General features: G+C 40.4%; 1 protein-coding gene across 4 annotated transcripts in view; it reads right to left on the minus strand.

The window, feature by feature from the left end:
• The window catches only part of ARID1B (AT-rich interaction domain 1B), a 302,045-nt gene that overhangs the window by 100,180 nt on the left and 177,660 nt on the right, over nt 1–24,205 (minus strand). For all 4 annotated transcript variants that reach the window (XM_026844507.1, XM_026844506.1, XM_026844505.1 and 1 more), the window contains exon 4: nt 2,268–2,511. In XM_026844507.1, the coding sequence (XP_026700308.1) occupies nt 2,268–2,511 (244 nt within the window). The remainder of the gene's footprint in view (nt 1–2,267; nt 2,512–24,205) is intronic.

Raw genomic sequence — 24,205 nt, forward strand, 5'->3', positions numbered from 1 at the left:
AATAGGAGAGGAATGAGGTCAGAACAAACAAGGGTAGGGTGAGAACGGAGAGGAAAATAGCAGTGAACAAAATTATTAAAGGCGAGACACTGTACTACACAATCTGTGTTTAAAAACGGCCACAACCTGAACACTGCAAAAAGCCACAGAAATGCAAACGAGCTGTGTATTACTTTTTCATAGGGTCTTGTGAATATGGCTGATGAAAAAAGCTACCAACGTCCTGGTAATGAAGCACAACGATGGGAATACGCTTAGGTGAAAGCACAGTCCAATTCATACTGCTTGAAAGCCCCAGCACCCGGTGGCATCCCACTAGTCGCAGGGTTTTAAATAGCAGCCTTGCTCATGTCATTTTGAAGCTTGAGAAACGCAGCAGCGGCAGCAGCAATGCTACCGCAGCTGCCCAGCTCCCCTCCGGAGAGCGCTGTATTAGCTCACGCCTGGGACTTCACCTTTAGCAAAAGAGCTGCAGAGACCAGGAGCTCACCCATGCCAGGCAAACAGTGGCAGGCGATTCTGATTTAGCACCATGCATTAAAACCCCTTCCTGAGGAAGAGCTGCTTTTGTGTTACCACAGCAGACTAGAAAACCACCATGCAAAATGGTGGCACAGTTTGTATGAAGAGGCAATACTTTTCACTAGGCCAGTCACAAAAATGAGCTTTTGGGCTCAGCTGAAGTGATGAAGCAACTCTGACCCTGGCCTTTGGGCCCACATCCCTTCTATTTTTACCGCACAGGGTTCAACTAGTTTCATAAAAGTTATTACTTTCCCCTATACACTGTCTTGCTCCCATCCTTATCTATCATGACACTAAAGTAAAGCTATTTTCAGTGCCACAATGTTCTTTCCCTATTCAACAATCAGACTTCTAAAATGCATCCATTTACTTGCCTGAATCTGACTGTGGGAAAATATTACCCTTCCGGCTAGGTGAACTATCTGGCTTCACTCAACAACAGGGACAGGCTTCTGTGCCAGGTACTGGGAAATACGCCACAAATACAAAGCCACCATACTGCACATAATGCAAATACTTCACTTCTGCCACTGTCCTTGCTATTCCTGCCCCACCTGAGCACATGCTGCCGGTCAGAGCGGCTGGAGAGGGAAGAAAAACTGCAGGGCATGCATGCAGCGTCAGGGCTCGACATGCTCAGGCCACATTTAGTATGCAACATTCCTCTGTGTACTGAGCTTACTCCCCTTTTCTTATTGAGTTTAACCTCTGTATACAAACAGGCACATACATTTTACACAGACACCTTTGTATTGAATGCCGAAACACACGCTACTCACTGAATTTTAACCTTCATTTTGTTTACAGCACATCTAATGAAAAGGCATCAATGCTTTTGTTTCTTTTAACTGAGCTCCATGTTGATTTTTTTGTGGTTTTGTCAGCAACTGATGTTATTCCTGGGGTAATGTCAGCACTCTTGTATTCTTAGGAATTCCCCGAGCATTCAAAATGTCAGAAAATAATAAAAAACTTGAGCATCAGAAAGAGAATAAACTCATCTGAAATACCAAATACACATTGCTGCCTGACCCCCTGCAAATAACATGCCAGATGGGTGGGAACAAGGTAAGAACTGGAATTAATACATGCCTTTTTTTTCTTCTAGGTATCTTAGCAGATTTCCACAAATTTCTCAATGTACATGAATGACTGTGTCTCTATGTGGCATAAGAAAGCAAGTGGCAAGCATGCCACTGGCATTTCAATTATTACTGGTGGCGCTGGATTCCTAATAACTTGTTGACCTTTGCAAATATTAAGAAGTATTTCATACGGTATTTCATACTCATGTCCAAACTTGCATTATCGCAATAAAGGGTTGGAAAATCTCTGCCTTATCCTGCAGGTCTGAAACCACCATAGAAGTCCAAGAGCCAAACTCAACAAAAATACACAGTAAAAACAAAAAAGGGACCCTGTAAATAATAGAGATAAATATGCGACAGATAGATGACACACAAACCAAATACAAAAATTATGATCAAGTATTAGCATTGGTTGATGATAAAGACCTTTATCAAACACATAGGCGGAATCAAGTTCAAAATTTTGAGCACTCTGAGGGCTTGACAGTTGAAGTTTAGACAGAATTTACCCCTGCTTTAAGTATGCATTTTTTTTCAGGAAAAGGCCCTGAAAATGCAGGATTCTCAGAAAATAAATGGATTTGGAATATATAAATATTTATTTAGCAAACCCATCATCTATTGGCTTAATTTTGTTTGTTGGAACAAACTTACCTGGAATACTCGCTGGAGAAATGGGACCAGATCTTGACTGGTTGCTCCCAACAGGAGAGCCTACAGGGGAAGGCGATGGGCCCCCAGGGATGCCAGAGAGATGTGGAGAAGCATGAGGGGAGAACGGAGACTGTGCAGGGTTGCTCTGCTCCCCTTGACTGCTCGTAGAGCCTGACGCACTAACAGCTGAGCTCAGGGTTGCTTCAGTTCCAGTCGGCAAGTCGTCAATGGATCCAGATAAATCCTGAGGAAAAAAGAAAAAAGAACTTAAGTAGCCTTATGAACTAATACTCAGGCCACAGGACTCGAGAGCTGGCATGGCAACAAGGTTCGTTTGTTTACTTATTGCAGCAGATAACTGATAGGTGGTCTTTAACATTGGCTCATGTAGTTAAATGATGGCAAAACCCAAGTATAGTATGTACAATTCTCAGCTTAATCTTTAATTCTTTTGAGAAAAAGAACAGGCAAGGGTAACAAATGAATTGGAACCAAATTCACTCAACATTGAATTTAACCTTTTCCATCTGGATTAAGCTTTCAAAATTAATCCCACAAATTCTGCCTGAGCATACTAAAACTAATGAAAATGATACATCAGTTTCACTTTCACACAGTCTTTCATTTTGGGGTTTGCCACCATTACAATCACAGCTTATATATGTCACTCTAAACCATCACCAAAACAAGGGAAGAATGGTCTATAATATTCAGATGTTCTAACACTTGCATGCAGCTCCTTCACCTTGTAGAAGAGACACAAGAAGAGGGCCTGCCCTCAGCAGCAGCACAGGGCCCACTGGCCACCTAGGAGCAAGGAAGGCTGCTTCTCTATTTCCATCAAGTACCAGCGTCCAACTCAAGGTTTCTCAGCAATTTCATTTGAATACACTGCTAAGCAGTTGCACCATTCTAGTTCGTAACTGCTGCATTTTCAATGAGAAATCTCCTGCATAGGTTAAAGCCCATCTGAATTCTAACTATGAATTGCCAGGCATATTCTCTGAAGCTGTAACATGGGAGTTATACTGGTCTTTGGATCTTGTGGGTGTCATTTGTTTTTTTAAATCATTGTAAAATCAGACATGAAAACCCAAGAATGCTGTGACAAAGCAAGTGCACATCCCATAACTGTCAGGAAAAAATGTTAATTCCTAAGCATCACAGTAAAATCTCATAGAAACTGAAAAGTGCCAAGATAGCTGTAGTTCCATGGCTATTGGCAAAGCACAAGTTGAGGAGCACATTACTATTTCTATTAGTGAATTAAGACAGAAACAAGAGGCAGAGAGCTACCTCACGTATAAACCAGGTCATTAAATGACCTTTGAGGCTTCCAATAATTAGGATGACAGAGTGTGTTACTTTGGCTGATACTGACTTCACTTGTCTGGCTCATGCAAGTGGTTGCACTGTAGACAAGACTGTCACTCCCACAGCACAAAAGGAACTGGGCTCTGCCTGAGCTAAGAGTTCAGGAAGCAAAGCCTTACTGCTGCCTAATTTCTGTAACAAAAAATAAGGTTATTTTTAGAAGTTACAATGCCAAGTGGTGTATTTAGAGTCCTGCCTGATGCTGGCTGACTACCTCTGTTATGAGGGAGGCTCACCGCCAGTCTCTCCTAACAGACAGATACAGTACATCTTCCAAGGCATGGAAAGAGCAGGATTAACAGTTTAAACACCAATAACATTCATTAGAAGCCACCCAGAATTCTATGTGTTATTTCTCCTCATGCATAAAGGTAGTAACTACAACCCACCCAGACTCAGCTCTCTGCTCCAACAAATTTCCACAAATACTTCAAGCACAACTCTCACCACAGGTTAATTCTGCTTTTCTGACAAGCACATAATTGTACATGTATTTCATTAGGTATATGAAAAGCAAAAATTAAGTTTGAAACGTCAATCTACGTGTGAACTCTGCATTCACTCAGGAGTAGATTTCTAGGTACCTACAAATGGAAATTTAATTGTGAAATGGACAATGAACTATTTTCATTGTTTCTTTCTCAAAACTATTAACTAGTAGAAAATGTAAGCAAGAAATAACACCGTTTTATACTGTACAGAGCAATGCTAGAGATTTTTCACAGTAGAATGTATTTGGCAAACAGGTAAGCAATTACTGCTTTTCCATACATAACATGGTATTCTTCTAAATGGAATCAAATCGTTGCTGTCGTGATGTGTAACAAATGCTGCAGGAAGTGCTGATAAAACAAATGCTGCTGAAAAGCATATAACAAATGCCTGAAAACCAAATGTAGCAGAATAGAGCCTATTTGAAAGGAATACAAATTCTGTGCAAAGAACAACAGATAGGCAACCAACTGATAGAAGATACAGAAAACACAGCATTTTATGTTTAGAATAACAAAGATTTTAAAAGCATGTGTGGATTAGAGCTTTCATTTGTTTCGGCAAGGCATGAAGTACTTGAAAAACAAACACGCCAAAATAACAAAAAGCCATGATGCAGTTATCACTGTCTGTGATGAAATTATCTGTTGTTCAGAGACCAAGGCAAAATCTGACCGCTCTCCACAGCATCTCCCCAGCTTGCCCCGCGTGTGCATGCGAAAGAGCCTGGGGCCAGGAATGAAGTTCACTTTTCCCATCAGGTCGCATCTGACTTCTCCAGCCTCCCAGCGGGGCTGGAATGACGAGTCCCATGCGGAAGTTTCCTCAAATGCCTGCCTTCCAGGGATTTCCTCACCAACCCGATACAATTCCTTCACAAAAGCGGAAAAGAAAGAGGAAAGCTTGCATGATGCCAGTCTATTTAAAGAGGGGAGCCACACCACTCTCCCTCAGTACATTGCAGAGAGAGCAGCCAGGCGGGCTCAGCACACCTGTGGGGCCTTGTGCTCCACACGTGGGCTCAGCGTAGCACTGGGATTTCCTCCTGGTCTGGGGAACTTCACAATCAACCCATCTGCCAAGGATGTAAGGTAGCATTAATGCGTCAGACCCATCAAGAAAGCTGATAATGAGGTTGCTCTCAGGATGCCACAAAAGGCTGTTGCCTATCTAGATGCCTGGGCTGCGCTACACAACCTTTACTTTGTGTTACAGCGGGCTAAAATGAGAAATATCAGCTACTCTGCACAGGGTGGTTTGCAGATCATTACTTTGTGTTTTTTGTTTAACATACACTTCGTGGCCTTACCTAGTCTTCTAAGCCTGAGCAGGCGAGCAACTGGGAAACTTCCAGCATACAAAGGCTTTAGAAACACCTCTGTTATCCACAAAAGCTAATTGGGAAATTAAAGAGAAGGAGAAGAAAGACTTTATGTGAAGCACCCAGACAGAAAGAGCAGAAGTCGACTTACTGTTCTCCTATTATCAGTGTTTTAATGCTTGCTTTTACTTCGGTTTAACAGAACAGTAATGAAGTCACATGCAATTTCCACATCACAAACATTTATTTATATATAAAATACTGTACACGTACACATTATATACGTAAATTACATGGACATACTTGCATTTACTTAGCATATCCATATGTAAAGCTATTAAAAAGCCTACTAATAAGAGAAATTCACAGTGGTTTAAGCATACAGCCTAGTTAACAAAGAAGCTCTGTAACTAATACTCCTCTAGAGGACAATTTAGTCAGCAGGGCACCAACTCTATTCTTCTTTTATAAGTACTATCAGATCTATGATGCCTGTAAAGAACAGAGAGACCTTACTTACTGCATCTCATTCAAACCAAGGCACCTTCAAGCTACAGTGCTTCCATTTATCTTGTTGGAAAGTTGGCAGGTTAGGTAATTGCTGGGATTCTTTTAAGGGGCTGAAGTCCCCGTACCCTAAGGCATGCCTTAAATTTTGCCTCTTTTCAGAGGCTTTTTCTGGAAAGCAATCATTTCTTCCAGTAAAATGTAGCAAGTCTAGAATTACCAGAAACCTCTTGTTTCTTGTAGATCTGTCTCTTGTAAAGTAATCTTACTATTCTTGCCTATAGTATTGGTATATTTTCAAATGTGGCACCAAATCTATGAAAAAAATTTATGATAAAGTGATTTTTTTCACCGGTCACAAATTCATATTACAATTCTGTATTCTCTCTGTCAGCTTTACATCCTGTATTATTCAGAACACCCCAGCCAGCTTTCAAAGTTCATTTCTAGATAATACCTTGATTACAAACTGAAATACCCTGCACAGGATTTATCTCTTTTAGCAAAGTGTTTCATCTCCGACTATCTTCACTTCTAGCCTCACCTTCCACCCATGCACAACCTTTATTCTTGTCCCTCTGACAAGTACAAGAGCTAAAATGAACAGGATCACATTGTGCTTGGGATTATAATGTTATGCCTTCCTGGTGGTATGATCTTATCGGACTGACAGGAGAGACACTCTTGAAACTGCACACCAATTTACTATTGCAATGTGGCCAGCAAGGGGTAGAAGGAAGCAAACTGCTTATATATAAACCAGGAAACCAAAAGTTACTTACAAAGAGAGCACAAGAAAAACAAACACCAATATATAATATAATAACATTAATTTACTCAAGGACAACACCTGGATTCAATAAACAGCAAAAAGGAGACTGTAGCACCTTGATAATACCACCACAACATCACACACAGAGTGTGACAGGATTAAAGCATTCACCACAGAGCAAAAATTTACACCACAAACACTTCATGCAGTTGCCGGTTTTGCTCAAGAGTGTCTTAGCAGACATAAAAAAAGATTTTATTAAAGGGATCCCTTGCTAAATACCTACAGTTGAAAAATGCTGAGCACCTTCTCTGAAATCAGTAAAAAGGGAAAGTGTAGAGCACCTTGCTAACTGAGTTCCTAGTCTGCTATATAACACCCTAAATTCACTGACAGGTTACTGTAGTTTGGGGCTGTCTAGAAGGAATTGTGCAAAGCACATACATCCTGGGATTTATTTAAACTTCCCAACTATTGCCTATTGGTTCCTTTATGCTCATGGAGCAGAAGAAAAGCAGAGGTATTCTGTAGGCATTAAAATTAAAGACACATAAAACCTCCCTGTCTCCAAGAAGTCAAAAAACCCAGATTCTACCCTACCATCGGTTTTGCTAGCACAAATCCCAACACTACGTGTAGGGAACCGCAGCAACCGACTGGCTGCAGAATCAAAGCCCTGCTCACTCCATTCAGGCACTTCTGCTGTATTTTTGTTAGGATGGAGAATAGTGTTGCTCAAAAGACATGATCCTGCATGAAATATCCATCTCCTTAACATGAATCACCACTTTAGAAGTAAAATTATATATACAAGCAAACATATTTTACATGTAAGTATGTAAATATATATTCAAGCAGACATACACTCTGCTATTGTTTTGGAGCCATGGGGGATTATGAACAATATGCTCTGTAATTGAGATTAACTTTGAACAAATGATTTGGCTGACAAACACACATACGCACACAAAGGGAAAACCCACAATAGCTCTGTTTAAATTTCAAGATATTTGTAAGACCTCTTTTCATCACAAAGCAGCCTATAATAGCATGTTTCAAGAAGTCTTCCAAAGGCCCTGCTGGTCACATTGTCAAGGCAGCGAGTGAGCTAACAGCCTCCCATCGCCTGCGCAACTGGTAAAACACATGGGCACAGCAATGATGGGGACCATGAGGAAAATCCTTCCATTTTCAAAGGCTGCTACCCCCTACATAGGTGTCTTCCACACCAGCTATGCTGTGACCCTCAACTAAGCACACCAAACATACCTAATGTATATCCTTAAAAAAATTCTTTAACAGGAGACAGCAAGGCTGCCATTACATTTTTGCTAAAGTGCCTTTTACACCACTTACTGAAATGAATTCAGGGACAGAAAACAAGGTTAATTCTCTGAATCTTGTTAATTCAAAGTCTGGAGAAGTAGACAAGATGACTTCCATTTCAATCACCTCCTTGAGGAAAAAGCTCAATTTTTATTGACAGGCACAACTCTACCCCAGAAGATGCTATTGGTAAGGAGAGGATTTGTTTCACACTAAAAACTTACTTGCAAGACAAATCCAAACTTTTACAGTAGTTGGGTAGAGGTACTTTTAGTTAGTCATGGTACTCATCAGTCTTACTTTATTCGATATACTAGATCATAGACTCATAGAATGGTTTGGGTTGGAAGGGACCTTAAAGATCATTTTGTTCCAACCCCCCTGCCATGGGCAGGGACACCTTCCATAGATCAGGTTGCTCAAAGCCCCGAACAACGTGGCCTGGAACACTGCCAGGGAGGGGGCAGCCACAGCTTCTCTGGGCAACATGTGCCAGTGTCTCACCACCCTCACAGTAAAGAATTTCTTCCTAAATTTTTTAGGAAGAAAACATCTTCCTAAACATTGTAGTGTTTTTAACCAGATTTTTAACTTTAACCTTTATGTGGTAAATTATTCATGCAATATTCTAGATGAAGGAAATTCCAGGGATATGATAAAAACACTAGCTTCTTGAATTAAATTTAGTGACAAAGCACCACTTGCTGGGGAAACACATTCCCTTCATTCTGCAGACCTCACATGCTTCCCAAAATAACTCAGTTACTAAATTGTGTTGCAAGGACTGTGATCAGTATCAAATACTTTCTCTAAGAAGTTATACAGGGAAGTCCCCGAGGACACAAAATCTTTTCCCCAAAAGCCCTACACTCACTCAAGCAACTGAGAAAAAGCATAAGCAAACAACACGCTGCCAGTGCTCTGCCTGCTGTCTTTTCAACCTATGGGATCCTGGAACTACATCAGTCTTCAAGAAATTACCTATAAAAAGCCAACTATCTAATTGCTAAGCAAATGACCAAATGACTGGTTTGGACAGTTCTCACTCGTAACTTGGATATAAAATTTATTCCCAGTCTTAAAAAACCTCCCTGATTAGAAGTGCATAGAAAACAGTTTCTAAGTGTTAGTTCTAATAAATACTTGCTGATAGTGGGAAAAGAGCAAAGGTGTGTTTGCTTTTTTGTCTTGGTGTTTTTTGTTTTTTTTTTTTTTTAAAAACATGTTCACTAAAGCTGGTATGAATTTTGCTGCTGACTTTAAATGATGTTTTCTTCAAACACTCAATTAATGGGAATGTTTAATCTGCCAAATATAAGGGATTTTAAGTGGATTCACTGCAAAGTCAGAGCCAAACAGTGACACTGTTCTTTTCTCCTTCTTTCCCTTTTTTAGGTGACTCTTGGTCCTACAATATGAACACCGAAGTGGACATGTTGAGTTGGTGCAGTGTCACTGGCTTGGATCTCAGATTAAGGACCTTGAGCTGTTAGGACTACACAGACCATGCAGGAGAGGCTGTGGCTGGAGGCACACCTCCTTGCAGACGTGCCAGCAGGCTTGCAGTGAACACCACTGCAACAGCACAGCCCATGAGAATCAAGAGATGCACCCAGCCCTCCTGAATGCCTAGGGAGGACTGCCACCCTAACAAGGAATATGATTTTGGTCTGCTGAATATGGCACCTCATTGTAGCAATCAATTCCCCGTTCATTTAAAGGAAGGATAATTTCTTACTACATTTGTTTAACAAGCAAAGGATCTGTGTTTGCAACACAACCTAAACTAAAAATTGTTGACCTGTGGATACAGGTGCCCAAGAACAGTAGAACATGATATGCCCGCCCGTACCTGTCATACACGGGATGAGAAGAAGTTGCTAAAATCGATATAGTAACACTTCTGTGCCTACACTGATACACGATGGGATCTTATTTGCTTGTCCAGACAAGAGCTCTACAGCAAAAACAACTTAGGGCAATTAGAAATTCAAAACTGACACTGTAGCTCTGAGGCACAAGATGAAAGCCCAGGCAACTGCACACCTCCCTGACCGTGCTGAGTGCCACTCATTACAGGGTCTGCAGTTCCCTGGCAGTTAACGCAAAGGGGGCTCCTGAGGTCTCCAGCTGCATCAAGAAATCTCCTAATGGCATAAAAAAAGTTGCTAGTTTACAAACATCAACTCCCATGTATGAAACGATAAATACTAATGACCCATGTGCTATCAAAGCAAACTGATAAAGTCTAACAAGGACTATATACAGGTAAGACACACAGCTTGTCTGACAATGATACTTTTTTATATCAAAAATAAACAGTAAATCTCCAGAACAGAAAAACAGTAACACAGCATCTCTCAAGATACAAACTTCACTGTTTATCTCTGAAGGAGAATGCTTAGCACGTAGAATTTCTGGAAATAAAATTTGAAAACAAAAAGCCACAAACCCTCAGGAGCCATTTGTTTCTTCAGTATTGTAGCAAAGAAAAATTCTCAGCCAACAACTCTTGTGGCTACAGCATCAGCTATTTATCATCAATAAATCATCAACATTTAAAACAACCAAATCAATGAAAACCACAACAAATTGCCCCTATGAAGAAGGAAAAGTTGAGTTTGTGTAACAGCAACTTAATAAAATTTAGTTGTATTCATACTACTTCCTATCCCTAGTTTCCTCAATGCCAATCTTAACTATCCCTAAACATGAAAACCCTTCTGTTAAAAACTTAAGGTTTTTTCACATAAAGAACAATGAGGTGAGCCATAGCTTCCTTCTTCTGTATCTGGATTACAACCATTTTCTAGATCATGCAGCCTAAGCTACCTCCTCAGGGACAAGACAGACTAAACTTGCAGGATAAAACAAGAGAGGAAGATGACTGAAGGAAAACATGCACTGATCTAAAACCTTTCAAGCTCTCTGGAGCTTGTTATTTTGGGGATCGCTATCCTCCTTCGTCTCTGCACCAAGCTTAGAATTTGAATGGCTACTGGGCAACTCCCCCCTTTCCTATCTGTGCTTCTGGCCATGTTGAATCCAGAAGGGATCCATCACAAAGACAAAAGGAAAACACCAGGCACCTGCTATTCCGCCCTCCCATTACCTACTTGTTCTACTTTCACAGCTGATATAGAAAGAAATCAGACCCTATAAGCAAGGAGAGGAGTACCTTGAAAGACAAACATGGATTTGGGCAAAAACATATGAGAAAGAAGAACAAGACATTACCAAAAGAGCATATGGGTCAGTAGATCTGAGTGAGACCTAAAATTTTAGCAGGAGCATCAGTAATACACATTAGAAATTATTGTTTACTCCCTTTATTCCATATACTCTGGCTACCATACTTTTGGAAACCTGCATCACATGCAGTCAGCCACAAACCCTCTATCTTGAGACTACACGTTCAAAAAACTGAGATTTTGCAGGTGTGGCTCAGGCAGAAAGGAGCAAACACCACTTCAGAATGCTGTAACATGAAATGTGGTAAAATTCACACCATGTCTATCCTGCAGTACACCCACACGTGACTGTAGCACAGAGATTCTCAATAGGTCTATGCAAGGTAGCTCACGTAGATGCTCTTTAAACACGACCACACAACCTCACATGGCTCAATGTACCTTACTGTTTACTACCACAGACATACTCTGAGTCACAACACACCTATTTCGTAATTATAAATTAACATCTTTCCACATATGCTGCTCAGACTATCCCATGTTGCATTCAGATGGCATTGGCCATGCTGTTATAAAGTTTGGACCTCTGATCTGGAGACTATAGCTGAGAGAAAAGAAAAAGTGTTGGTCCAACAATCAATTGCCCACCGATCACCGAAAGCAGACCTAAATTAAGTAAGTTGATAACAAGTGAGCTATTCTGTCAGCCCAGGGCTACCTATGGGTGGACCACGATAAAGGGCTTAAACACAACTGATGAATCTATACACCTGTATGCCCAAAGTTTAAAAGCTCTTGATCTACAGACTTGCTTTTTTTTCTTTTTTTTTTCTTTTTTTTTTTTTTTTACATATTAATACCCTTTGTAGAGTTATGGTTTGATAAAAAGGATGTCCCAGCAGGTTACCGTGGGAATAAGATCTACAAAACATAGTTTTTCTATTAGCTTAGGGCTTGTGCATGCATCATACTGTGTCTCTTTCTTCTCTCTCCCACAACACCCTGTAACCAAATACCGCAATTCAATGAGATGGTAAATAAGCCACAGAAACATCTTAAACTTCAAAAACACAGGTGCTCCAGTAACTTCCCATCTCTTCCTCTAGAATCAGAAGCTGAAAGGAGCAGAAAAATGTGTACACCAAAAGGAGTGATAAATGTTAGAAAGGTTTATTTTTTTAAGAAATTGAGTAAGGTGACTTGCCTCAGAGAACAAAATTGATTAATTAATTATTATTTAACAAAACTGGAACAAACTGGGTACGCAGTGCTATATTGGGATATCATGCAGAAATAAGTGTCATAACATATACTGCAGTAAATTCAGCTTAATTTGCCACTCCAGACTCATTCTCTCAGCATCACACAAGAATCTCTCATCCTTCTCTCTCTTTTGTTTCTCTCCTTTTTCTGAACCCAACGTGACCCCTGTGGTGCACAGTTCAACAACCAGTAAAGCACAAATGAACGGGGCTGTGATCGCTCTGACGCAGCTTTGCTCCACACCCCCCGCCATGCACACAAACTTCTTAGTCCTTTCTGAGGTTTATGGGCCACAGCAGCAAAACCAAACAATTACGCTTCAAGAGCTGTTCACTCAACCCCTCCCACCTCTTCATTTTCCAGTAACCTGGGAGAAGGTTGGGAAATGAAATCCAAGACGGTAATAAAGCAGAAAATAAACTTGCAGATCATTTCTCGCACATGCCAGCTAGAACCAGACTCCTTCATCACCCCAAGTTCTGGAATTCACATCTCACAGTAATTCAGTGCTGGTTGGCCATGCTATTGTGCAAAATAATTGAGCGGCAAGGGAATGCGATATTTTGAGATGATACGGCTTTAACAGACTTGTGTAGAACTCACATTTCAGAAACCTCTATATAAATTTCAAAAGGCTTTTGAAATTGTAGGAAAGTGTCTTGGCCTCAGACTTCTTTTGAAATAATGTCTTGATTACCCTAGTAGGAAGGATAACTTGTAGTGCTTCAATTAAGCTTTAATAAAAAATTCTGAAAGGCCAATACCCTCCCCTGTCTACTGCTAAGCATGCTATCCCAGCCATGGCTCACAAACTTTGCTTTTGGGGTGGAAAGAAGAATATCGACGCTAAGATAACGACGTGCATTAAGCTAATCTTTATCCAACAGGTTTATAATTTTAGGTGCACTCTTGAAATCTAACAAATGAGGAGAAATGTGAAGAGTCACTACATAAGTGTTAAACAATGCAGACTATGCAATCTACAGAAAAAGCAATATACCAGTTACTACTGGTTCTTTAATTAATATATCATAGAAAGGCTTCCTTCCATGGTGAATTGTGAAAGCTTTCTGTGAGTTTTTGAGTCCCTGAGCATGCTTCAAAGCTGCAGCTTTTTCTTATCATAGACAGGGAGTCCCAAGATCTTTTAAACCTTTCAGTAGGTTGGTTCCTCCAAAATTTTCCTTGACTTGAAGGGAGGAGGTTGGTATTGCACAGAACTACCAGTTCAGTGTAATGCTAATAAAAGTGCTCTGAAAAAATTCCAAGAAGGCATGAGTAGGATTCAGTGTACAGCAACTGTCATCGGCAAAAATGAAGTTGCTGCTCCATGGACCACACGGGTGGACATTTGGTGGAGCCTTACTGAACAGGGCACTCCCACCTGTTCTTCTATACAACAGTGCTTTACCCAGACCTTCACCCGAGGTACCAGTCGTCCTTCCCCAACACCTACCAGGCTACATCCCTGCTGTGGCTCCCTCCAGCAAGCACCACTGCAATACCACAGCCCACAGAGACAGGGTATTTGAAAGCCACTTATATGAAATATTGTAGATAGAACTCTTTTCCCACTGATCACTATTCTAGTTGCACTGAATTTGGACTGTAACATGACAGAGGTGGAAAAAAAGGGCTGCAGCTGGAAGTGTCTTTGAAAGAGGGTCCGCCAGGATCTTGTAAGGCAGTGATCCTTTGCCCTTCTCTCCTGCTGCTGCTGCTGTTCCCTGATGAAAATGCAACATCACACACAGTAGCCTGAGGAACTGCAGCATTTGTCAATGGCTGCATCCTGGTCCTTGCAAGATGAAGCAAACAGAGACTTCAGTCCTACCAGACCTTCACGGTGCAGCCCTATCTATTGCTGATTCTCCATCCTCCAAATCTGTCTCTGAGCTATGTAACACAGCTTATGGAGCAAGGCCAAGAGGTCTTCTGGGGAATGAGTGTGATAGAAAGATGGGAAAACAGCCATCTGCATCAAGGCATGGTCTGTAAGACCTACAGATCAAGAAGAATATTGTTCTTAACCTGATGAAAGTTTTGCTGCATGGCTTGTAAAGTCATTGCTGCTTTGCTGCCGTGTGCCTGAGCACTCGTCCCAGTCCCCCACTTGCAGTCTGTTATGCTGAAGGTTACAAATAGGGCCAGCATATATACACTGCTGTCTTTCTTTAAAAAAAAAACCCTCTCTCTCTCAACTTATAAGAAGATCTAGTTGATGGAACTATCAAACCACGGCTCATTTCATCCTCTGAGCTATTCATTAGACCACCAAAAAGGAGGAAAAAAAGCAAATCAGTAAGTTGGGATCTAATGAAGTCCCGAAATACTTCTGAAGGGTGCTTGTCAGAACAAACAAACATACTAAAGAAACAAACAGCCTTATGAATTAAGTAAAGAAATAAATAAAAGGAAAACATATGAAAATTTCAACAACCATGCCAATCTGTTGCGAGCTGTACCCGTGCCAGTGAGCGGCCTCAGGGCGCCGTAGGATTCCTGAGCACAGTGCCAAGCTCCAGCAATATTGTTATGGTTAGAGAGGAATTTCTCACAAGAGCTAACAAAGGCAGAAGGTCATAAATAAACACAGCAGGATCGCCTTGTCAGTTCTCATTATTAGCGCTGCAGGCACTTGCTTTTCTATGGGCTGCTCGCAGGTTCATTTAAGTGTAAGAGCTCCTCCTCAGAATTTCACATGCTCATAAATAAAGACAACATTTCTTAAGAAAGGAAGACACACCTAAGTTATATTTTATTATTATTTTTTATGCATACAGGGGCACGCGTACATGAGCTGCTCATGCTGTCTACAGCTGCCCTGTCTATATGCACCCACACGTGATTCCTGCACTGGTCAAAGCTTATACACAGCTAACTCAGCACTGCAACATCCTTCTATGCCAGCCTCTGTTATGCCATGCAGGCCTCCATCAGACTGTGGCCACAATGAAAGAGGAGAGCTTTCCTACTGTAATAATGGTCACCAGAATTACATCTGCACAGGAAATGAGGCTGAGCTCCTAAACTGATCCTGACATGCATTATACAACTAGGAAAGCACAGCTGTGTGATCATTATTGCAATTATAAAATGACATTTAGTGTTAACTTTCTTTTGTAACTGAATTTTGAAACAGAGGGGAGACAGTACCAGTAACTCTAGGGGCACAAATGTGCAAAGGAAGGGAAAAGTTCCTAAGATCTCAAGTGCAGACCTTCATCTCCTGTCAGAAGTTAACAAACAGCCAAGTGGAAAATATCTCACCTCTCTGATACACATACCCACCTTATATATCTACATACATTCATACTTATATAAATGAGTGAAAAGTGAGCTCTGTGTAAAACTAGACACAATTTAAATAAATTAGCACTACCATGTAATGAATACTGATTTTAAGTTGCAGATGTAGTGTCTTTCAGAATATTAGGAGAAATTTAGAGATTAGCAATGCTATCTCTCGAATATTTTTATTTTCTATTTCTTATGCTGGAATAAAAAAATGTAAAGACATGAAGAAAGCTCAAAGGTTCATGACCTTGAAAACACCATCATTAAATTAAAAGTAAGTAAAATAACAGGCCTTATGTTGTACAGGGGGGTACTAAAGATGCCTGCAGCCAGAAGAACACTACTCGTTCACCATCCCCTCCAGTGTGAGAGAGATGGTAGTAATTACTTACCTGCCAAAAAAACCCCAAAACACTGCTCCATCCTGTGAACTGTATTGAACATTAATGTACTGGTTCATTAAACAGTTATGCCCATCTTTCTAATTTTGACTAGAAATTTGACCAACATTACTGATACTCTAATCCATGCTATCTCAAATTCTCCCCTTTTGAAACAAACTGCATGACTGACAAGCAAAAGCCCTGGTGCCTTGTACGCTTTCTGTGAGAAGCTCAGGAAAATAATTTTCCTTCCAGTTTGCCTCCTGTCCCATCACCTGCTATCAAAGGAAGTCGGGTTGTTAGTCCTGATGCACTACAGTGGAAAAGCCATGTTCAAAGAACTGTTTCTCTCAGCTGCACAGCCCTTCATTACACACCATTCATCATTATCAGCATCAGGAGTTGTTGGAACAGTCCTTGTGAATGAAAAATCTCCCTATTTAATTTTTAGAGGCTGCCAGCCTGCTTCCTTTAGCCTCTGTGCTCAGGCAGGGTTTGTATTTTGGGCAGCAGGCTGCCCGCCGTGCTGTCAGTGCCTTCTCAACACAGCCCACCTGGACAGGAGGACAGCAGATGCTTCCTTCCACCAGCCGGTAGGCATGGAGACATCTCACAGATTGCTGACCTTTAGTCTCCCTCAATCAGTAGGCAAGGTGCCGTCAGGGCACGAGGCAGGCTGTAATCCCTTCTGCAAGCACAGAAATGGAGATGCTGCTTTATTTCCAGTCTCTTCCCTGTGCTGAGTTTCCCCGAGTGCCCACCATCTTGCTTTGGCCCTCGAGGGCTCTTGCACTGGCAGCACCTTGGCAGGCAGCTCCTTTGCAAACCCTGCCAACCTGCTGCTGCACACCCGCGTGTCCAGTTGCGGGGCAGAGGCCCACAGCGCTGCTGGCAGCGGGGAGCTCAGCGGGGCGCGGGCCCCAGAGCCTCATCAACTAACAAGCCGGTTATCTGCCACCTGCTGCCAGCGCGCTCAGGGCCGCACAGCCTCAAAAGACGTTGTCCCCGCCGCAGGCAGCGTGCAAACCCACCAGACACCCTGCAGAAAGGGAAGTTTTGTCTGATAAAATACAGTCTCTCTCTCTTACTCAAGTTTTCTATTTTCCTTCTTACCAATAAATCATCATAATTGCAAGAACTTCCAAGAAAATGAATGTGTAAACTAAGGTGGGCGTGAAGGCCCACAACAAACTATAGTCAAAGGATAAATGCATGAAACTTAATATTCCTGTTCCTCCTTACACCTGCAGAGTAAAAGCTATAAGAGAACCAAGCTGGGAAGACTGCTTCGTGAATCGCAAGCCACGCAGTAGGCCACCTGCGATCTAGCACAGTTCTCACATGATCTGTCCCTCCGCAGTCGAAGATGGTGAATAGTTTCATGTTGACTTCTGAGATCTCCGTCTTCTTGATTTGTGTGTCTCAAGCATGGGTATTTCTGAGAGCAGGTATCTCAGTCGAAGTACTATTTAAACATTTTTTCCTCTTTTTTTTTTTTTTGTTAATATTTTAAAACATTTACCTATCAGACAATTAAATTAACGTTGCAATTAATTTATCTGATTAATGTTGCAATTAATATTCCCTCATCAAAACACATTTACTTCTGTGGAAACACTCCTCTACCACCGATTTCAAATGAAGAGCCAGGTTTCAGCCCACTTGCTCAAACGTGCATTTCTGTTAATTCTTGCATCTCATTAATTATTTCAGAAGGGGAGAATTTCTTACACAAGTCAGAAAGTGTCTTAAACCTACTAAGTGCTGTGTGCTCTGTATGGTGAAGTGGGCAGAGCCAAGGAGAAGGATGTTTCTAAGAGACCTCTGCAGTGCTTTGAAGTTACTGTGAAAAGGACTTCAGGTTTCACAGACTCTTTGTTTTCTTCTTTTTTTTTAGCATAATCTGTTTTGCTCTTCAGTGTTTGTGGTCATATTTCAGTAGCATGACACCTATGGCTTTTTGGCATTTTTGGTATCTTAAACTTATTTTACATAGTTATACATTTGAAATGATATAAACATTACAAAAATATTTCAAGGGCTTCACATTTCTAAATATTAAATCATTAAATACTTTCTCATATTCAGCAGTCTATGCCAATGCCATAGATGCACTACTACATAGTTTTTTCCTCTAGGAACAGGAAATATTTATTTTATACAGTCTGAAAAAGGTCATTTTACATTTTTTAAGAGTGTGAAAAAATTATGCAAAGAACAGTTGAGGAAGGGAAAAAAGAGCAGGAGGTATATTTCTCATAAGAATTATGGAGGTATTTTCTTGTTACAAAATATCATTTATTATTTTTCAATCAAAGAAAACTGCAAGGAAGGACTAAAAAGGTTGAACCAACTACTTTAAAAAAATTATGGCTGTGCCAAAAGATCACAAATAGCATGTTAATGCCAGAGTGTTGGCTCCTGTTGACTTCTCAGGTTTTTAATTTTGCTTAAAGAAGCAAAGAGAAGGCATCATGAGACAAATCCATCCTGCCTAGCCATAATTTTTTAAGCTAAAACTCCCAAACTGTGTCCATGATCTGTATCAGTTTGTACCTGACCACTTCAGCTGTCCCTGACACTTGACCTGCTTCCGAAAAGCAAGAAGTCCAATTTAAGTCGACAGTCTTACGGGGAGGTAATGGTTTGACCCTTGGACCCTCCACCACAACCATTCCAATTCTCTAATGATTTCCCTGCAGGGTTCATTTACCAGTTCTGGGTCAAAGACCAGCGCATCCATGAAGGCAAGGGGCAGCACAGGCACGGCATGATGGATTTGAAAATAAGTGCATCGTAAAGGAAACCTCCATCAATTAGGGATGGCCTTTGAATTCAAAACAAAAGGAAGCAAAGTGCAAATCATATTGTCTACTCTGTTCACTTTAGCGGCACACAGATACATACGTTAAGAGATGTATTCTAGTCTAGGTGCAGGACGAGCAATCATCCTAGGACAAACAGTCCCGTCCATGCTCAGAAGAGATGGCCTTTTGATCACTCTGAGTGACCGCGAAGTTGAACGCATTCACTATTTGATTTCAAGAAAGCTTTTGATACATCTTAGTACTTCGGTATTATATGCACTGTGACTCTAACCAGAAATATTAAGACCCATTGTAACTAAGATGTAAAAAATTATCCAGATCCACTTTCATTTTTTGGAATCTGTGCCTTAATCTACCTTACTGGAACAGCAAAATTACCAACTACAAGTACTGCTTTTCCATCCACCTGTTGTCATGCATATGTTAAAGCAACTGCAAATTTCCTTTTTTTTTCCAGTGATCCTCAACATTGAAATGTACTAGAATGCTCTTTTGGAAAGAAAGGTACAAGGAAGTATTATTTAGTATTACAAAAGGAGCTACCGTAAGGGCATAAAAATATGAACACTGAAGAAAATAAAAGATACCCTGTGCTTGTTCCTAGTGAAAGATGGAAGGGAAAAAGGAATTATGCCCCTTACTACCAGTGAACATGCCAGTTAAAAAGTAGTAGAATCCTAAAAATAACTCTTAAAAGAAGGTCTCCCCTTCCCTGCGTGAAGCGATGAGGCAAGGCCATGTTAACACCTCAGCTGATCCTGGTCTTCAGAAGCCATGGCTCTGGCTAGTGGTCACTGAGCTCACATCCAGTGTAATTCAGATTAGCTGTAACTACTAGGGAGAGTAGCTATATTCACACATGCAACTGTTTTGGTGCTACAGCTATAAGAACACCAATATTAAAACGTGGAAGAAATCCTACAGTGACAAATTGTCTTTGCTTTATATTATGCTTTAATACATGCAGGTTTCCCTTCTCTATTCATTTTCAAAGGAGAGGAAAAAATGCTTATCTGATGTTCAAAGTATGTTTGTTATTGTGCCGCTTGCCAAGGCATTTCAAAATAGTGATTGAGAAAACTCATGAAAATACTCTAATTTTCCAAGAGTTCCAAGAAGCATGAAAAGAAGGGACGACTTCATAGTGTTTCAACAACAGCACCTGAAAATCACACCTTGTCTTTGAAACTTTTGTCTGCCTGTATGCATGAGTATCACTCACTCTCCAGTGTTCTGACCCAAGACTAATATGTGTGTTATTATTTTCCAGCACAAGAGACATATAAATCTATATTTTGGCTAAAACAGAGAGAAAGAAAAATATCCCAAACCCTTCTAATGTGACTTTCTCCAACAATGTATGTCTGGAAAAAAAATAAAGAGTATGACTGGTAAGAGTGAGAACAGCCAAATTTAAACAGGGACCAGAGAGAAAAAAATTATAACGAAAATTGCAATAGCCAAACTTTTAAAACCACCTTTTCTTCACAAATTCAAAATTTAAAAGTTGTGTAAAACCCCCATCAAGGTTGCTGACCCTGAATCTCATAAACTACCAGCCGAAGCCTTTAATATTCTCACTTCTATTTTGGCAGAAGAGAGGGATGGGCAACAACCCCTGGGATCTGATTGAACAGGGTTTGTCTATGCCATAAGGCTGGCTTAGAGTAAATTTTTGTGCCAACCACACCATATGTGACAGGAAAACTTTTGTTAATAAAAAACATATTGATGTACTTGTTAACGACTGGAACACCCTAGTAATTGAATTTAAACCAGTTAACTATTCACCAGGGCTTCATCAGCCCCCCACGTTATTTCAAAGTAACTAGATGAGTTTTACACCATTGCCAACCTTCCCAGCACAACCCTTTCACCATTACTCGCGATCGGAAAACTGAGCATTTGAGCAGCTCATTTGGAGTGCTCTTAACTGCATTTTTGAAAAAACAAAGCAGTTTTATAAGTCTATACAAACAGAAGGCACTTATCCGAGACCTTCTCATACTTTCAGTCCATCAATAAGTGAAACTGATACAACTGGCTACCACCGTGGAGACAGAGTCTGTCCATCCCTGACCTCATATGGGTCAATCACATCAATGTCTCTATCTTGTTTGCTTTTTTTTTTTTTTTTTTTTCCACTAAAAGGGATCAAGGAAAGAAATAAAGCCCCATCAAGCACTCAAACGCTAATACAAAAAAAAAAAAAATTAACACAGAAGTTCTTTGACTTCCTTAGCAGCAACATTATTTGAAAGCTGAATTACTAAAAGATTGTGATTACAGAAAGATGGTTTGCAGTAATTTTTTTTGAAGTAGTAATTCTTTAATTTCTTTTCCCTTATTTTTCATCAATTCATTTAACTTTCCTGTGAGTCATCACAAGGGAGCTGAGAATAAAAGCTTGACGCAGCAAACCTTTCCAGAGGCCCTTAAGCCAAGTGATTTCAGCCTATTAATCAGGATATGCTACAACTTGTATTCACAACTGCCCTCACTATGGCTGCACCTCTGCTGAAAAGTGTGGTTTTGCATGATTTCTTCTGGGCTGGCAACATTTTGTTTTTGTAGTTGTATGCAAAGAATGGCTCACTATAAACATTATTGGAAAGAAATTATCTAATTTGTTTATTTTTACTTAAATTACTCTGTGTGCACCTCATTTATCTCTCACAGACCACAATTTACTATTGCCATTTATTTAAACAAATTCTGCATCTGATGAACTCCTTATCGGTTCGGTGAGTACCAACAAAAACCAAAAGAGCAGTCTGTCCTTCCTCCCTAAATTCAGGTGGGAACAGAAAAGCCAATAGTTGTCTTTAACTTCACAGCAGGTCTAAGACCATTCAACAATCATACACATCGCAACAGACTCGCACAACATTTGGGCAGCATCTCAATGGATTGATAGCTTGTCTGTAGAGATGTGAACTTATCAAGGTTCTGTTTAGTGTAGATATCCAGACAAGCAGTTGGCAGCGAGGTTTCTTCTGCACTAATTACATTCTTTTCCAAAAGTTCACCCTGCCTGGGTGTCCAGGTAATTGCAATTAAGGCAGGAATCTGGTAATTAGAAATTCAAGTGCCCTGCCAAGAACAATACACTTCCTCTTAACGTGCTGCCCAAAGAACTAATTCACTTGGAAAGGACAGAAGCTGATGTGAAGTGGCAGAGTAGATGTTGATTAAGCAACAGCCACAGAAATAAATTCCCATCCCCCTAAAATCAAATTCATTACATCTCATTCAGACTCCTAGAAAGTGTTTTATTACCTTTGAAACATTTAAAATAAATGAGAACTCAAAATTTTAGACCTCCAAACAGCAGCATTTTCAGCTCCCCAGCCTGCCTGCTTAGAATTGCTGGAACATCTTTTTTGAAGCTGAAAATACAAAGCTGGTCATACTCTCCTTCAGTCTCCCACCAAAATGCTAACTTTGTATCGTGACTCAGCAACTACTGCTTATGGGCATTATTTGGTAAATATCAAATAACTCAGTAATGTTTGAAATATGTTTAACACAGAACAAATAATACATTTTTTAAAAAGTATAAAGCAAAGCCATTCACAATTTAGCGCTTTCACTGGATGGAAAAATACCACGCTGTCCCCTAAATTCCGTATCTTTAAATGGTACCGTTAGCTGGAAACAAATGGTTATTTTTTACTCTCACTATACATTTCTTTCTAACTCACAGTTTTTCTTATCAATTCAGACTCTCTATCCCAAATCTTGCGCTTGGCCTCTTACACTTCATAGCAGTTTTCTTCTTTCAGGAAACACAAAAAGCCCTTTTCCACTGGGGATAACAAAACCCTTATTGTATGTATATTGTGTACGTGTGTGTGTGTGTGCATATTTACATAAAGTTATATGAACACAGAGGTTTCTGTCCAAATCAAAGCCCTGGAATCATGTGCCTGGCTTTGGACATAGCAGTGTCTATTCATTTTTGTATAGCTGAATAATTTGAAATTCAAAGTTGGAGGGCTCTGGGCTGATGCTGTTTAAAATTATTTGAAAAAAATGAGGTGGGGGAGGAATTCCCTCTCTCTTTCTGAATAAAAATCTGTACCAGGTCCATGTTTGTGCCAGATGAGTCAAGAAAAGTGCTCTCCCCAGTACTGCGCTCTGTGGTTCCCAAATAGCTTCTTTTAGATGACACCGCTACCTCTTCTAACGAGCTACCCAGACACTATCAAAGGAGCTTCTGCTGCCTTGTCCCATGTTTCACCCACTGGAGGCTTCAATAAACTCCCATCACTGGGATTGATCTAGGGATCAAAAACCACCACAAGCATCACTCACATAATCCGGAACGCACTTCACAAACGGAGCCTAGAGCAGCACCGCAAAATGTATATAGAGCCCTGACGGAAAACTATGAAAAGGAAAGGATTCTTTGAAATTCCCAAGATTTGTTGTTGGTTTGCTTTCATAAAGCATTATAAAAGCAGTTCTGCCCCCCCTCCCACCCCCAATGTTTTTAAGTCTAAAAAATTACTCCATTCTCTCCTGACCTCTGTTTCCTATTGCCTTAGTGGGTTTCCAAGGTTCCTTAGATCATACCCAGACATAACTACTAAAGGAACAAGCTGAGATCATCAAAACCTTATGACTGAAACACTGAAAACAAAATAAAATGTACAGTTTTCACCGCCCACCCCAGAAGTACATCAAGTGCACAGTAAGAAAAGCCTACGGTAAGAAATTACCTCTCACGCGCTGCAGCAAAGCCTCAGGAGCTAATAATACAAGAAATAAAACTGCTGTTTTGATTGATAGATCTGTTAAAGTTTCCTATCGCTTATTTCTAACAATGTCAGTCAAATATGTTTCATCTTTTATCAGTAAAAAAATAAAGTCATTTTTGCCTCGGAATCTATATTATAGATAGTTACATGTAGAGAAATAGCACTGTCAACTGACAACTGAGGGCTAATATTTTCCAATTGACCTAACAACATATTAAATAAAAAATAACGAAGATCAACTATCATGAACTAACACTCTGTTCCTTCCTATATTTCATTTCAGATGATCATAAGCAAGGTGTTTAGTTCAGACATGCTGGGTTTTAAGTTAACCTTCCCATCTGTACCTATTGCAAGGCACAGCAGAATAAACCGAAATTCTCTAATATACACGCATTTGCATCACAATGCCACACAGAAA

This window comes from Athene cunicularia (assembly GCF_003259725.1).
Source record: "Athene cunicularia isolate RWA chromosome 3 unlocalized genomic scaffold, athCun1 chr3_part1, whole genome shotgun sequence".
NCBI classification, from domain to species: Eukaryota; Metazoa; Chordata; class Aves; order Strigiformes; family Strigidae; genus Athene; species Athene cunicularia.